This window comes from Argiope bruennichi, chromosome 3, assembly GCF_947563725.1.
Source record: "Argiope bruennichi chromosome 3, qqArgBrue1.1, whole genome shotgun sequence".
Taxonomy (NCBI): Eukaryota; Metazoa; Arthropoda; class Arachnida; order Araneae; family Araneidae; genus Argiope; species Argiope bruennichi.
Window position 1 is genome coordinate 144,754,653 of NC_079153.1, and position 18,060 is coordinate 144,772,712.

At 26.7% G+C, this 18,060-nt stretch overlaps 1 protein-coding gene across 3 annotated transcripts in view; it reads right to left on the reverse strand.

Annotated features, from left to right (window-relative positions):
* The window catches only part of LOC129962759 (fibronectin type-III domain-containing protein 3A-like), a 62,500-nt gene that overhangs the window by 23,948 nt on the left and 20,492 nt on the right, over positions 1–18,060 (reverse strand). For all 3 annotated transcript variants that reach the window (XM_056076752.1, XM_056076753.1, XM_056076754.1), the window contains 10 exons: positions 17,058–17,101; positions 16,751–16,902; positions 15,623–15,682; positions 9,735–9,778; positions 9,248–9,342; positions 8,245–8,298; positions 7,953–8,077; positions 6,569–6,728; positions 2,934–3,020; positions 2,187–2,325 (listed from right to left, as the gene is read on the reverse strand). In XM_056076752.1, coding sequence (XP_055932727.1) covers positions 2,187–2,325; positions 2,934–3,020; positions 6,569–6,728; positions 7,953–8,077; positions 8,245–8,298; positions 9,248–9,342; positions 9,735–9,778; positions 15,623–15,682; positions 16,751–16,902; positions 17,058–17,101 — 960 coding nt within the window. The remainder of the gene's footprint in view (positions 1–2,186; positions 2,326–2,933; positions 3,021–6,568; positions 6,729–7,952; positions 8,078–8,244; positions 8,299–9,247; positions 9,343–9,734; positions 9,779–15,622; positions 15,683–16,750; positions 16,903–17,057; positions 17,102–18,060) is intronic.

An 18,060-nucleotide genomic window follows, 5' to 3' on the forward strand; every position in this document is an offset into this window, starting at 1 on the left:
TATTCCTTCTGATGGTTGCACTCAAGTTATCAATTGAAGAACAATATATACTATTAGAAAAATCATAATGGCATTAACAATTTATTGAAGAAACAATTTCAACTGAGAATTTTTCTTTAAAAATAATCAGTATCAGTATTAACTAATTTTTATCAGATGCATAAAAAGGCAAAAAGTGGTTCATTATTCTGATACATTTGAAGATTCATATACTCTACAATGTATATGAAACCAGCTGAAAATGCATCTCCAATACATTTCCCGCTGGAATAAATATACAGGTATAAAAATTAGGGGCCTTAGGCAAAGCCGTGAATGCTATGAATACACAGATTTTTATTTTCAAAGTCCCAGTATAGTAAGGGAAATAAAAAATTCAGTAGACATCAAAACTTTTTGGTTAGCCAATTGAATCTGTAATATATGAAAGAGCTGCAACTTTAGAAGCAAGATGCCTAACCAAATTTCATTTATCAAAATATCATGTTAATAGTAGTTTACATGTCAATGAACATACAGAAAAATAAATGATCAACTCGTTGACGTATTTGGTTCAAAATTTTTATATGTATCCATAGATGCTAAAAGTAAGTGCCAAATTTTACCAATGTAGCACTATGCATTTTGAAATTATCTTGTTCCCTTGTACTCCGAAAAAAATCATAAAAATAGATATTGTTCAAAATTTTATAGAAATATGAAAATCTTCAATCTCAAAGAGTTTTTCAATTATTGTGTTCACAGATAGACAAATATAAAAATTGTGTTATTTGGAAGTTTGAATCATGGAAGTTGGACAAAATTTTGAGCTTGAATTTTTTTGAGATAATAATTCTTTCTCTTTGAATAAAAAAAGAATCATTCAGTGTACCTTGAATCATTCAGTGTATTCACTTACTGGAAAATGCAACTAGTAATTTATATTACAAATGATTCAAACTACGTTAAGAATAAAAACATATTCAATTTCTGGAAAATTGTTACATTGTTATCAAAATTGATAAGCTGGAAGTATAAAAAAGTTCACAATGCTGAGTTCAACATTGTAAGAAATAAAATCACATTTTCAGTAATGCTTGAAAGATTTCTTTAATTTCAAATAATTTTCCCAAATGTTTATTGTAATGAGGCTTTTTATTCACACCTATACAAATGATTTTCAAAAATTAGGTTCCACTTAATGTGCCAAATAACTATATAACATTAACTATATAAAGCTCATTCAGCATCATAATATTTATTTCAATAGTTTCACTGCAGAATCAATAAAACATTTAAGGAAAAAATAAAATTAAACTGTGATACAAAGCCACTTTTAAGATTCAGACATGGCAAACCAGCAAGCTGCTTACCACAGAGGGAGCAGATGACCAATTAATGTTATCAGTGGTCAAAATCAAAAAGTATATTTTCAACAAATACTGTCAAAACAAGGTGAAATCATATCCGAGTTTTTCTCACTGAATGAACATATTTAAAATAATTTTGCTGAATTCGGATTCCTGAAGCTGAAAGGTTAAGATGCTACAACTGCGAACTAAATATCGCATAATTAAAAAACTTCGCATTTTTGTTTTATCAAGTTCCTATGCATACAGAAGAACAAACGTACACTAGGTAAACTTATTTGGTTCCAAATTCGATACAGATCTACAGTATAGATGCAAAACAAGTGTATCAAATTTTATATATTTAGAAATTCATAATTTGTAATTATTGTGTTCAGTTGAAGTTGTATAATTAAACAAATAGACTTCCTCACTTTATTCAAAATTTGATGTAAAGGTCATATATCAAATTCCACCTATCTAGCTCAAAACGTTTTTGAGTTATTGTATCTGCAAAGATAGATATAATTGCAATTTTTTGCCCTAGAATTGGAGAAGGCTGGGATATGTAGATTCATCAAAACTTTCAGTTCAAATTTTTTAATGATTATAATGTTTTCTCTTTTTCTCAGAAAATAAAAAGTAATATAATTGCAACAAAAATACAAGAATAATATCTATTACATCAATAAAAAATTTAAATTCTTAACAAAACGTTTCTTGAGTAACCGAAGTAAAATGTTTTATTCCTAACCAAAAAAAAAAAAAAAAAAAAATTGGTTAAAATATGATATTTATCACTAAATAACAGCAGCAATCAATAAATAGAAACTCAGTAATACATATAAATTTTCTTACCCCATGCTACTTTAAAGAACGTTGAATGTGCTCGACCTTTCAAACATGGTTTACCTGGTTTATCGGGTTTATCAGGTAGAGTCGAATAATTTACAACTTGACTCCAAGGGGAAGATCCTTCATCATTACTGGCACACAACTTAAATTTAAATAATTAGATAAAAATTATTATTAGCAGAAAAATTTGAAAATGAGTTAGCAAGTCATTTCCAAAATATTAGTAAACTTTCAGTATGGAGTGAAATTTTATCCATAAAAAATCTTTATAATTAATTTAAAAATTTATTTAAGGATTGAAATTTTCATTTGATGCAATATAGAATATATAAATACCACCATGCTTTCATTAGATCAGTTTAAAAAATAAATCAATGTATTAAATACTTTTAAAAACACAATTCAAGGGCATTTAATAAAACTTCAAAAGTAAGATGCAATTATATTTTGTTTATACAAAGGAAACGATCATTAAATTACAATATTCAAAACATTGGCAATCTGCACTACATCTATTGCTTTATTATTTACCACAGATAAATTAGATACTACATGATTTAGCCATTCATAATTTACAATAAAAATAATACATGGAGAGAAAACTTCAATGCATCAATCATCATTTCAATGCACTCATCTTTTCACACCCATTTACAACAGCTTCTAAGAGTGCCATTTCATTTATCTGTTTTCTGTAAAAACTACCAAGAGTGCTAATGGTATATGTTCAACTTTTAAAATTATACTTACTCTAAATTTATAACTGGTGTTGTGTGTCAATCTCAAGCAAGTGTATGAAGTTTCTTTGCCATTATACATTGGCAAAAATCCATGAAGCTGAAATAATTTAAATATTTTAATAAAGGTTTTCAATACTTTTAGATTTTTAAGAATAAACAAAATTAGGATGCAACAACATATTTTTCTTTATAGTTTTCTGCATTCTGAAATCTTTATAAGTATTAAACCTCTGCTGAGAACTCCAATATTTACGCACATGTATTATATATAATAAAGTAACAATTGTGGGGGAAGAAAATTTTCATTAGAGAATTTCAATAAGTTTCCAATTTATTTCTCCATTCCAATAAAAAAAAGTGCTTTAATATGTAGTATTTTGTTTAATTTTTATCCAAGATTTCACCAAAAAATTCATTTCCTTGCAAGGAATCGACATAAAAGCTTGGAACTTGTTGCATCAGCATTTAGTAACAATTAAATGAATAAATAAAATTCCTATAATTACCAAAATAAAGGAATATTACAGTCAATTAGTACGTAAAATTTATATGAAACTCGGCAAATTTGCTTATATAGCAGAATAATTTCCCAGTTGTAAAGAAAGAATTTTCATGAAAACTACAATTTACAAGAAGAATTCATATATATTTCCTAAAATTATAGTGTGCCCTTTCCCTACAAATTGCTGAGCTGAGTTGTTTAAATCAAATCGTATATGTGACACTCCCATTTTTGCATTTGCGCTTAAAAGCATAAAATTAGTCTCTAATTAATGATTTAATTCTTTGACAATCTTGATTTCACGTCCATATTATTTGTTTATTTTCTGAAATGCAGGTTTATTCTCTTTTGGTTGGATTTTTTAATATCCACAAAATGAGGAGTTTCTTGGCTTTTTTTGCACTTTGAACATTTTTTTTCCTGCAGCTTTTAAAGCTTACTGATGAAGAAGCTAGACTAAAGCTGCATTTATTTAAAGAGAATAAAAATGTTGTACAGGCCAGAAAATTTCACCACTGAAGGTTTGCACTTTAACAAGACAAATTTTGCCATCTTTACAAGGAAAAGTGTCGGCAACTTTTCCTAAAGATTATAACAGTTGTTTCAAATTTGCATTCTGCACCAGCACCATTTATCCACTTTAATTCCAAGAATATTCAGGATTTTCTTGGCATTTTGTTTTAAATGCCCAAGTATTCCAACTAGAAATCTTTAAAAAATGTCTTTACAAAGTTTCATTCTATACAGATACCTAAACTGACAGATTCCAAACTATCAGGATCTGGTACACTACATTCTTTTATTTCTTGTATAAATATGGAAGGTGTTAATGGTTCAACATCATCATCGGACACATATATGAAAAGTCTAGAGTGAACAACATTTTCACATTCACACAGCAAAGAACTTAATTCGTCATAATTCAAACATGCTTTACCTAAATTTCCCCACAGATAAATTTTTAACCAAAGAAATGAGATATTATAACCAGGGAAATGCAGAAGGTATAAATTTCCAAATTATTCTTTATGCAGCTTCGTCAACAATTATTTTATCCCAATATTCTGCCTTCAAAAGTATTTGGTTCCTACAAAGTTCTTAGCATATCTAAATAGATGACTGTTGGACTACCCTATCGAACTATGAATTGCATAAGTGATAGCAAAAATTTATTAGTCAACATAGGCAAGAGGAGTTTTAAACGTGTTGCTTGAAAACTGGCATGAATAAATAAAACAATCCACAAATTATTTCAACTTTTCAAGAATACCATATTTGAAGTAATTGATTCCTATTACTTCAAATATGGCAGCATTTTTTAACTAAAACTTCAGAAAAGGGAAAAAAATTCACTTCAGTATATTTGGTATTGAATATTTAACATGTAATGCACTGATGAATCACTTTTCAAACAGTTCTTCTGCCTCTTAATATCTAATATTTTTCTTGAAGGCTTGCAAACAAAGTTTGAATTCCACAATACAGAAGTTCCATATACATTTGTGACCACAAGATGATCTGAAAGAAGGATTATTGGAAACTTGAAATTTTCAATGTCTTCTCACAATGTCAATCTGGTCTTCATTCTGAACAATACATTTTTATCTACAACATATTAAAGAGTTCTTACTTTATCTTCATTAATTGAAGCAAACAGTAATTTTTGTACAATATACATGGTTTTTGTTTCTGCCTCTCAGTTTTTTTAAGTCATCAACATGCCTGTTGAATGACAAGTGCCCATAGTTTTATAATTTTTATAAATCTGATTACCCACAACACAGAAACTATCAGCTTCTCAAACGAAGAAAATTGAGTTAAGAATTTGCAAACTTCTTGGACACATTTAAAGATGTAACAATCGATTTTCTATTATATGCATTAACAATATTTTCATCTGGTAGTAAATTAGATACAGGCCACATTTTTTCTTCATCTTTTAAAAGATCTTCCCATAAAACTTCGAGCAATCAAATTTTTGACTGAACAACCTCTAGAATGGAGATCTATGAGATCCACATCTGGTTCATTGTTAACTCTTAATTTCTTTAACTTAATTCATTAGAAAACTGCCTATTGCTCATCCTTTTTATCCAATACAAACTATGGAATAAAATCAGTAATAAATAAGTAATTTATCAAAGTCTTCGAAATCTTTACATATGGTTATTCTCAGTCCAAGACAATTTAATAACTCCAATCTTGAAATGGAAATATCTTTAATAGAGGCTACTCTAGATCTTGCTGCAACTAAATTACAAGTATTTATTTTAAATTAAATGTTAAATTAAATACCAGAGCTATAGGCCTGTTGACTAGAATCCCAAAAGATATGTAAACTAAGTTTTGAGTTCTTATGTCCCTGAATCTATCTTGGTATTTCTAATTTGTCTAATTCATGCAATTGCTTTTCCCATTTCTAAACAATATCCTCAGATAAATTTTTATTCCAATTAGCTTTAATTTTCCAACATTCTTGTAACATTATTTTGGGAAGTTGTGGGGACAGTAATACCAATAACATCAAATATTTTGCAATATACAGAAAGAATACGTCTCTTTGTTACTTTTGTGACTTCACATTCTACTTCATTTTGAATGTCAATTTTTAATGTGTTGTTTTTCATGTTCCAAACACGACCAAAGACAGGGAAATCTGGTAAGCTAGGAGAATTTTTTTGAGATTTAGCATAGTTCTCTTTTAAGGCATAAAAAGGGTTATATTGTCAATCGCATAACAGATGTAAAGTGCAAGCCTTCTTTCAAACAAGATAACGGATTCACAAGATAACGCTTTCACCCAAAGAAATGATTTTAAACTAAGCAAAAATAATAAGATATACATATAATTTTTCTAATTCAAAAAGTTCCAAATTCATGCATTAAAAGAATCCCAAGCTGCCTCTATTATAGCTCTCAGTTGTTTATTTTTCATGGTTACTTTTGCCTTGGAAACTCTTTCGTGCAGTTTCAAATTGGAATAATTAATTTAGCAAAATAAAATGAAATTAAATTTTGAAAGGCCTTGTGCAGTGTGCTAAAAATCATACACATTATACATGGAACTATTAACATATTTTTTTTTAATTTCTGTCATTTATATAAAAACATATTTTGCAGAGTAATATAAAATATTTACATACTGTCCTTTCATCTTCCATTTGCAGTGTGTAGTTATCATCATTCGGTCTTTGCTCCCACTCCAGGTGAAGTTTATTCACATATGCTTCTTTTAAAACAGGTGGTGCAGGTTGACTAGGAGTACTACCACTTGTGGAAAAACAACTAATTGCACTATAATCACTGGAAAAAAAATATTTACTTTGCAATCAAATACAACGCAAATCTTTGTCAAGTTAAAAAGCTAATCTTTTAAAATTGATAAAATTTCTCCCAAATAATAAAATAACAATAGTTTCTTTCACATTTAGCATATTCTAATCACAAAATTTAATGCCATAGCACAGGTTCTTGAGTTGTAGTAGTAATGATCCTTTCAAATTGATTTGAGGAAATGTTTAGATAACCATGAAAACAATATTCTCTCTGCAAATGTGGGATCATAAGTAGTTGTAAGAAAATATATTGATTTTATTGGTGGTAATCTTTTTTCTCAAAATTAATGTTCTCTATGAATCCATACTAAATGAATACCATTCTTGTAAAATAAAATTTTTCTTTTAGTGCATATGTAATATGTGAAAAAGTATTGCACATAAGATTTAGATTACAGATTAGATTTTCATAATAATCACGAATAATATTTAGTATTTATAATAAATCCCTAATTACCTTCAGTAATTAGCTATTGACCAAGTATTAATCTAATCATGTCAGCCAACTTTTATGAATTACATCAAATCACAACAAAAGAAATTGTAATTTCAAATACACCTTGAATAATAGTAAAACATTCTGATCTGATTAGTTAGAAATGTCTGCTAATTGATGAAATCAATCTTAATTGTTAAGGCAAAGGGCTCTGCAAAAATTCTGATTTTGAAATCGCTCTCAATCTTAGGATGCTAGGAGACAGGCAATCAATCTTGTTGTAACTAGAAACCATATGCATTCATATGAAACAAAAATTTTGAGATAAGCACATTTGCAATGTTTCATATCTAGAGGTCATGAGCATTCATTTAAATAAATACTGGTAAAATCAGTTTGGAATTATGCTTTTTTGATTATAAGTTGAAACATAGATATTTTAATACAATGATTGCAAAAGATCTAATAATTCACAATCCTAAACAGCATTGATTCCTTTTCACTTGATAATACAAAACACTTCTAACACTTGATAATACAAAATCTTGATTATAACATGCAATCAAAACTTATTAAAATATATTAAATTAAAAATTAAACCACAAATTCTTCATCTGCAAGTTTTATTTTCTTATGCATATATGCATTTTAGATTTTTTTTAAAAATAGGGCAGGGAGGGAGACAAAAAAATTTTTGAAAAAATTCTTAGTGTGATATATATTCTAACTATATCTGTATGATAAAAGAATATCTACCTCTGGCCATATTCATTCACAGCAGCCAAGCGAAATCTATAACATGTTGATGCTTTTAGTTTTGCTGCTTTGTACTGTTTTTGAAGGCCATTGAAAATTTCAACAAAGTTATCAGATCCTGTACCCTAAAATATAAAATAAGCTATTTAAAAATAAATTTTTAATATACTAAATTAGAATTCTGAAATAATAAAAATTCCTTCCAATGACTATAAAAAATTTTACTAAAATTATTAATTTCATCACATTAATTTTCATTTAAAAAAATTCAAAATGGAAAATTAATCAATACTTCGTCAAATTCCAAAATATAAGATGTAATCTTGGCACCATTATCAACAGCAGCCTAGAATGAGAGAAAAAAAATAAAGGTTATTATACATATAAACTGGAATTAATAAGAAACTATCAACCAAAAAAAGCAATCATTATGAAATTAAATTAAAAGTAAATATTTCCTAAGCCAAAACTAATAAAAGATACATTGTATTTAGAGAATGCTAATGCTGCTACATCTAAAAACAAATGAACTTAACGAAATTAGTAATAAATATTAAGTTTAAATGCAAAAATGGAACAAAAAAGAAAGGAATGATGAATCCGGCCAGAAGACTTTTTCAAGGGTCACCCTCGGGCAGGTATTGAAATCAGGGATTTTTTTCTGTGAAGGGTCTGACTTTCGTCCAAAATATGGACCCCCCGCCTTTCTCTCCCCCCCCCCCATTTTTACATTCAATTTTAATATTTATTTTTAATCTGGTATAAATAAATCATTCTACCTCTAAATTTAACTCTTAATTAATTGAGCATAAAATGGCTTCCTTTCCTTATTTGCTTCATGACAGGACTTAAAATTTATGAAAATTTTGATTTCTAAAGTATATTAACTCAAATACAGGAAACAAAAAGTAAGGATTAAAAATATCATTATTCTATAATGCACTAAATAAACAGCAGATAAATAAAATAAGAATACACAAAAAAAATTATAGACTTACTTTTCTATGAGTTTATACTAATTGTTATTATTAATTTTAAAAATTCATTAACGGTTCACCAATCAGCAGAAGTTTGAAAAAATACATGTTTATTGCAATAAAGATTTAGAGAAATTCAGTTTTATATGTTAATATATATCTCACCAATACACTTCTAAAATTCTAAAAATAAATCAGTGAATATCAAAAAAGTTTGGTTAATTAAATTAATTTTTTAATATATAATTAAGTTTTAAAGTAAAGCTTCTTACCTAAAAAAAATTTACAAAATAAATTACAGATTAAATTATAACTTACATTCCATTTCAATGATATGGAAGTCTTAGTTCTTGATTGAAGTTTCGGAGGCTGTGGAGCATCAGGTTTACAGCATAAAGTTTTGAAAGAAGAACCTGAAATACAAGAATTTTGAAGATCTCATTGATGTTAACATTTTATTTTTGCAAAACTTTTTTTTCATAAGCTTAATCATAACATTTGTATCAATTTCTTAAAAAGCTTTTACTTTTTCTGTTAAAATATCATTTGTTTTTTGCACTGATATCAATTTGTAAGATAACAAAATATTAAAATATAAATTAATATATAGTGAAAAATTTAACTATCTTATCAAAAAGTATTAAGTACTTTTTGGAAATATTTAACAGACACAGTTAAATATTATAATAAAGATTTATCTAAATATTTTTCAGAAAAAAAAATTACAGTATTTGGAAAAAAAAGACAATTTAAAAAAACTTAATGATTTGGAAATAATTATTAAAAAAAAAACAATACTGCTTACTTTCGGATGGATTCCCACATAATTTATTCAATTTTGCTTGAACTCTGCAAAAATTAATAAACAATAAAACCATAATCAAGAAAAAACAAAGAAAGGTAAAGGTAAATAACTTAGTTTCATAAATTTACTATAGATAGTTTTATAAACAAATAATTTAATAAAACAAACATTTACTATAATGGAGTATAAAGTATTTCAGGGAGAAGACAATGGAGGAAGAAGAAATAAAATTGCCCTTTCGTCCTATTAGAGAGAAATTCAGAATTTTGTCAGCAAAATACTTTTCTATTTCTGAAAAGAAGTGTGGTTATCTGGTATAAAAGAATCTGATAATTTAAATACCATCTTAAAATTATTATTTAGAAACAGTCAAAATAATTTCTGAATTCCATGCCAAACAAATATTAAGTCAACAGAATTATAAACATCCAATTTGACTGCCATCCAATTAATCAGTTATTTGTACTACATTAAATAAAATAACCAACTAGAAACAAATGAATCTCCAATTGTTTCTAGTTAGTTGGTTCAGAAGGAATCAACTAACTCAACAGAAGGAAATTTGTTTTTGAATTGTTATTTTCAGACCACATATTGGTAAAATCATTAGGAAAATTAGAGTATCAGAGCAGAGAAATGGGATAATATTGCAAATTCAAAGGTCCTTTTTAGCTTACTTTTTTTTTTTTTTTTTTTCAAATTTTACTACACATTTAAAAAAATGAATTATTATCAATTCTTTTTTAGTAATAAATAAGCAAACTTGTCTAATTTATTATATTTTTAAACAACTATCTGGACTAAATTCTGGTTGATGGTTAGAAAAACTAATAAAAATACAGGCAACTGCTGTCACCATTCTTTTGCTTTGCAAGCAAAAGAATTGATTTGTTGCAGCCAAATGACATGAATGACATTAGTCAATGGAATTGATAGAATAAGCCAATGGAAATTAGAATTATTTAACTGTAACTGTTTTTTTACAATCTTGATCTTTAAAGTCTAATTATTTCACTAATAAAATACTAAGGACTGCAATCTGATAACAAAAAGTAAATATGATAAGATAGATGATATACATACAGCAGAATAATTCACTCAAATACAAATTAAAGTTGTTGAATGAGTTCATACTTAAATTATTATTATACTGTATTTAATACAGCAAGCATGAAATTGGGATGTGAAATTAAATCTCCTTTCCTTTTCTCTCTCTCTCTCTTGTCATTCATTACTTCATGGTGAAAAATCAATATAATTACAATTGCCTCAATCTTTAATCGCACATGGAAAAATGTGTCTCAAAGTAATTAAAAAATTATTAATAGATAATTCATATAAAATACATTTAGAAAACCAGCTTTTAAATTTCAAAAAATATTGATTTTTGAATACTCAAACAGCAATAGCTCAGTAAAAAGAGTAACTAAAAATAAGCACACATACATTAGATTTCTGGTATCAAAAATTTTTGGAAACCTTAACTTCTAAAGTTAAGTTATGAGGGTCAGTTTATATACGGATCCTATAATCTCATAGAACATTTAGCTACATTTTTATCAGCTGAGCACAAGCAATAAATCATTAAATATCACTAAATAAAGCACTTTTTATTTCCACAGTTTATATTTCTTAAATTTAAAAAATATATTTAAAATGAAATAAGTTTTTTATTTTATTATGAGTTATTTTAAGAGTTATGAGTAATTTTTTTTATCTGGATGAAGAATTTATTAAAAAATGCCATTGGCCATGCTGCAGTTAGAATTTTCCATAAATGCAATACCATTTTGCAATCTGAAAACTGCTGTAAAAATTTTTTCATCCCACTCATCTTCCAAACAAAAAAATTAAGTGGCTCAGAAAATAAGACTAACACACACAACAGATCATATACAAGACAACAAATAAATGAGGGGAGGGGACAGGAGAGGAGGGAAATGTACTAGCTTCAGATAAAATAACCAGAGTTAAAAATATCTTTGTCAACCATCTGGCATTTTATTTTATAGTGCGAATGGAAAATATTTTAATCACTATAAAATATTCCCATTCACATCCCAATATGATTGGAAAATACTTTATTAATGGAAGGAAAAATTTTATTCTTCTAAAAAAATTAATAAGAATTTTTTTCCCTGTGTTGGGAAATTTCCATTGAAGATCTACTTAAAAAAGGAATTAGTAAATCTAGCAGACATGAAGCGAATAATTCTTGTTACTGACTGCTTGACTATGCTCAGAATTATTATAAGGTTGACCATTTTTCTTGCCTTAAAGTGATAGCTGGTCATAAGTCACTTAGATGCTATATTTCAGAAATACAAAATAAAGCATAGTAGAGTATGGGATTCAATTACAGAAAAACAGTGAAATAAGTAAAATCATACATTATCAGGGCTGTCTTTAAAATCTGGGGGGGGGTCCCTCTTTTTTCTGTACACATATGCAATATAAAAGGAAATGCACAAACAGCACTCCTGAGTTAGTTATAATGGGATAACAATAGTCCATAATTTTATAAAATGGATAAAGCCAGGTTCTTCAAAAAATGTGGCTTTAAATATGATGCAGTAAAATAGTGAAATGTTTGGATATATTGCAAAATATTTTTTTTAAAAGTATTCTTCACAAATAGAAAATATTCTGTTAAAAAGCCTCTTTTTTTTTTTTTCAATTTCAGTAGTTTCACTAATAATTAAATCACTTGCAGTCATTATTCCAATATCAGTATTTTTTCTATATTATGGATTTTTAAAATCATCAAGCTCTATCAAAAATAAGTATCCAATGTTTTTGTTTCCTCAATTCTGCTTCTTTTGACAAAGTTTTTCATTAAGTGAAAAAAATTTCATATCAAAGAGGCACCATTGGCTCAAATGTCTTAATTATCTTAAGACATTTGGCTTTTTCAAAAATGGCTGAAGAATATTAACAACATAAGAGAAGTTAATTTTAGTTAGAAACCATTTATTCTGATAAGTATTTATATTATCACTCATGATAGACCAGGAAGTTTGTTTTTTTTAAATTGAAATCGATGTATTCCTTTATGTTGTCAAAAACTATAAAAGCACTTTTGCAAACACATGGAAATATATTTTCAAACAAATGGAAAAAACAAAACTTTCCTAGAAATTTGAAGAACTTGTTACTTCTAGTAAATCTGCATGTCTAGCTGGACCATCTTTAAATATTCTATGCATTGCTCGAAGAGTAACATCTACTTTCCATTCAGTTGATTTTTGCTCATATTGAATTGAAATACTTAACGAACCTGGATCCAAAATATCCTTTCCGCATGGGAATTCTTCTTTGACATGTTATAAAAAATGTTAATTTACATTTGGTCCATCCATACTAATTTGAAACAATAACTGTATGTCTAAACTTCATACAACTAGTTAAAAAATCCTTCAACAATTCTTGAGAAGTGGCCTTACAATTATATTGAATTCCAATATTTTGTGGAAAGTATTGGTTGATTAACAACCAATATCTAACAATATGATTTATTAAGTACTTTGTAAAATGTGGTTCAAAGATTCATCAAAGCATATTACAAATATTCTATTATTTAAAGATTTCTTAAAAGAATGTTGAAAAAAATGGAGGTAATCCTTAATAAATAATGTACGATCTAAAGTACATCTTTTGGCCATTTCTCTATCAGTGAACAGATGTGTTTAAATATTTCCGATATAGCATGGGATATATTAATTAATATATCAGCATGGCACACATGGAATGAATTAACTTAATGCAATGCAATAAGTTTTAATGCCACTAAAAGTTTAATTTCAAACTATTGTTCTTGAGAACTAAAAAGTTCAAAATCAGTTCATTTTCGAACATCAAATTTAACATTTTCGAACTGACATATCATCTTCTGTATTCCTTTTATACACACAGTCCAATATTAATTATGACCTTTTTGAACTGGCACACTATCTATTTTTTTTTTTTTAATAACATGACTAATAAGTGCTTGCTTTCTCATGTTGTTTAAGTTCATTCAGCAAATAAGGATTCATATTTTCCCAATCTATATTAAATACGGATTTTGAGCAGCTCATTGTTTAAAAAAATTCTTTAATCTACTCAAAATGAGCTCACAATTTCTCATATAATATACAAACCATTCAATAAATTCAAGTGTGAGTGACTAAATACTATTGTGATGTTTCAACAGATTGAATGTTGCTATTCTTGCTAAAGGAATTTATTCTCTCAAGTCTCGTGCATACTCATTACTGCAATCTGGAAATCTTGAGGAGAAAGAACAACTATCTCTGAAATCAAAATTAGACTGATTCATACAGAAAAAAAGGGGAACGAGTAGAAAAAAAGGCAAGTTCCGCAATTGCACAGCTGTTTTGTTTTTGGTGCTATGGGTATGATCTTTTAATCTTGCAATGTTCAGATGTTGGAATTTTTTTAAGATTAAAAAAAAAAAAAGGAAAAAAAGAAAGAAATTTAAAATTTCCTATATTTTCAGAGTTATTAGGGAAATTTTCACATTTTTCTGCATTTTCTCCATTTTTCAGATGATTTTCAAATTCCTTGTATTTTTCTGGTGCAGTGGCAACAATGATTATGCATATGTAATCAATACAAGAAATAATGACAGTTAGACAAATACAAAGTACAATTGGGCAGTATATAACTAAAGTTCAATCAGGACTCCAGGATATTTAGAATAACACCTTTAAAATTGTTCACTGTTAATGACACCTTTATTTCAATATGAAGAGAAGCCTAGTTTAAGAAAAAAATTCCTCTTAAAATGCATATTTTGTTCACCAAAGTAAAAAGACATTTTTGCATATGATTATTCAGATCCAGATGAAGATTTCTTTCCTGCACAAATCTTCACACAAGAGATATATGTATTTATTCACTGCCTTTTGTAAATGTTGGTCTAATAACTCATGTTACCACCTTGGCATGGGATCATTAACACAGCAAAATCTTTAACAAAGATTTTAAAGGCCAGATGATGGCAAATAATTAATTTTAAAAAAAGTAGGATAAAAGATGTGACATTAGATACTTTGTGGAACACTCCCTATTTGCATAAAAAGATTGGAATAGAAATTGCCTGTATGAACTGAAAACATTCAAAATTATAAAAAAAATTATTTAAAAATATGAGCAAATGTCTTCAAAAACCAAAATTAGAAAGTTTAAAAAAAAAAAACCAAACCAAAACTAAAACCAAAGTTAAAAAGTATTAACAATATTAAAAATAATAAAAAATATTTATCCAAAAATATTGTTCCACATGTAATTTTTAATTAAAAAAAATACTAACAATCTATTTTTTATTAATTGTAAATTTTATTTTAAATATTTTTTTACTTCATTAACAGCAAATAAAAACTGCAGTTGAATTATTATATTTTAACAAATATATTCAATTTCGAAAAATTCTGAAACGCCCGATTTCATTTCATATGAAACAAATTAATTAGTATGCATTTCATTCAATTAGCATAAATACTATTAAATAATTAAACTTAATAATGTTAATAATTATTTCCACTTGTATTAGCTATTATTTCATCCTGTGATGAGATAATAATAATAATAGGAAACTCTAACATCACAGCAATGCATTTCATTTGGAACTACTCTGCTGTATTCTTAATTTTTAATTACTGCTTATCATTCTTACAATTCTTATTGCTACGACACTATATAATTAATATTGTAAATATTAACTATATTAGTTCTCTTTAAATATAAAATTAATCATAGTGTGCTATTCTGAAGCAAAATCATTGAATGAGAAAATTTGTTTGCCTCATTACTACTCACGGAAAATTTTCATTGCCACATCTGAAAGCATGTCTAAAATAAAATAAAAAGTAATTAAAGACACTTACTGAGCTGTGAACGAAGTAGCTGGTTTCAAATCATTTGAAAGAAATTTAGTCTCCTTCCCACTAAATGCAAAGAAAAAAAATTAACACATTAATGAAAATGATAGTTTTAAAGCTTATTAATCTATAACAAAAACTTTTTAAAAATTAACTATTCTAAGAATTTAGATATAAAACTTTTTCCACATTTTTCTATTTTAAAAAAATTAAATTTTTCTTAATGAATTTTAAATACCACTCAACATAATAAAAAACTTAACTGCTACAAGAAAAATATTTTAAAACTTCAATGCATAACTTTATACAAATTTGCATAATCAGAAACCTAAATTAAATTTCCAAAAAGGTAACACTTGACATACGCTTTTAAAAAGGTTTTAGTGATTATTTTAGCATTCATTTTGGGCTTCAAAATTTATTTTATAATTGATAATATGACAAGAATTTTAGTTTAAATACCTTTGAAACACATGAAATTCTAAAATTTACTAAGAAGTTTATAAACAATAAACTACATATAAATAGCTGATATTAAATGATAAAATTATTTACCAGATGTGCTGTACAAAACTGCTAAAAATTTCTGACCCATTCAAAACATTCTTATAAAATTGCCTGAGCAGCAAATAAAGTTAAAGTAAATATTAAGAAAATCTAATACATAAATCCATTTTCATTTAAAATATGAAGTTTTTATATTAAAAACTAACATTCAATTATAAAATTTATTTTATTTTTTCATTAAATAAAAGGGAAGTACAATAATTTTTTTTAAAAAAATCAATGATAATTTTGTTCAGTCTGTAGCTTTAAAAAAAATAATTACATTCAAGAAGCAAAAAAAAAAAAAAAAATCTTAGCCTAAAGTAGAAATAATTCACAGTATGAAATAAGTGAATTTCTTAATGACATTCATGACTAAAATAAAAATAAAAGTTTTCACTTTTATGATTAATGGATACTTCAACGTTATATGCACAAAATCTTCAGAATCTTTAATAAACATGAATGTGTGTGAACGTGAAAATGCACACACACATTATTCAGATCTGTAATAAAATATTTCAATCAAAGGTGATTTTGAAATCAATATTTGAAAGAAGAAAAATTATTGATACAATTTTTACTGACCTATAAATTATTTTTGATTTAGCACTTAAACTTTTATCACACAGTAATAAATTGTACTGCAATTCTGACACATCAATATCACAATCTGCTTCTGCAGGTAATTCAGGGGCTTCCCACTCCAACAAGGCACTTGTAGAAGTAATATTAGTGATCTACATTCAAAATAAAAGTTAAACATAACTAAAACTACCAGCACAAATATAATACAAAACTGAAAGAGTAAAATGTTAGACAAACTTCTAAACTTTTTATTGGGATTTTTTTTTTTTTTTTTTTTTTTTCATAAATTAACAAAAGTTATACTTACAGAAGGTGCTTTTAAAGATGATAATATTTCTAATTTCAGAGATTCTAAAATGTAAAAAAAAAAAAGGTTAAGTACCAAATTATTATATTTAAATTACAATTCATAAAAATATAATACTAAAAATAAATGTTGGAAATTCTTTTTACGCTTTTTCAAAAACTGCACTACAAAAAGCATTTTCTTTGGTCAATTGCCATTGTTAAATACTTAACTTTGTGAGTAGGAAAAAAATTGAAAAAATAGAAATATATTTTGTATTAGAAAATACTATTTTAAACATAGATTTACAAATGATTAACGTTATGATACTTTTAAAACCATATACATTTATTTCACTCTCAAAGAACAAGCATAAACAAACAAAACATTCATGTTAATTCCCCAAATATCATCAAAATTTTTAGTTTTCAGTAGTGAATAGATACTTAATCAATTGGTTTACAACTCAGAATTGTTACAGTTTACAAAATGTGGTGATGCTGTTTGCATGCACATTTATCAAAATATCACTTTTAAAGAAATTAAATAATAATTTTAATATTTTGTAACCTATTTTAATAACTGAACCCCATCTAGTGAAATAACAAGTATAGCTCATCACTGGTTTTTCATGCCATATAGCACAATGACAAGTTATACTCGTCAAATGATTAAAGTTGCAGTTAAATATAATAAATGTGGTTTAAATTTCTTGTGTACTGAATCTGGCAACACTTATTACATATGTTGGTATCGTAGATCATTATCACAAACTGTTTACCATTAGATTGTCTTGGTACAAGTTATGACTGAACTGTCATTAGTCAGTGGATTTTATTCTTATAACCATTTACTGTGAACATCGGTTTTACTAAAGGAAAAACATGCAGAGAAATAAATACTGTAACGAATAAGAGTAGTGCAAACTGTAAAGATTCAGGTGAATGGGAGGATCCAGAAAAATACACATATATTTACCTGATAATGAAATATTACCAAGAAGAAAAAAACAAGCTTAGTGACT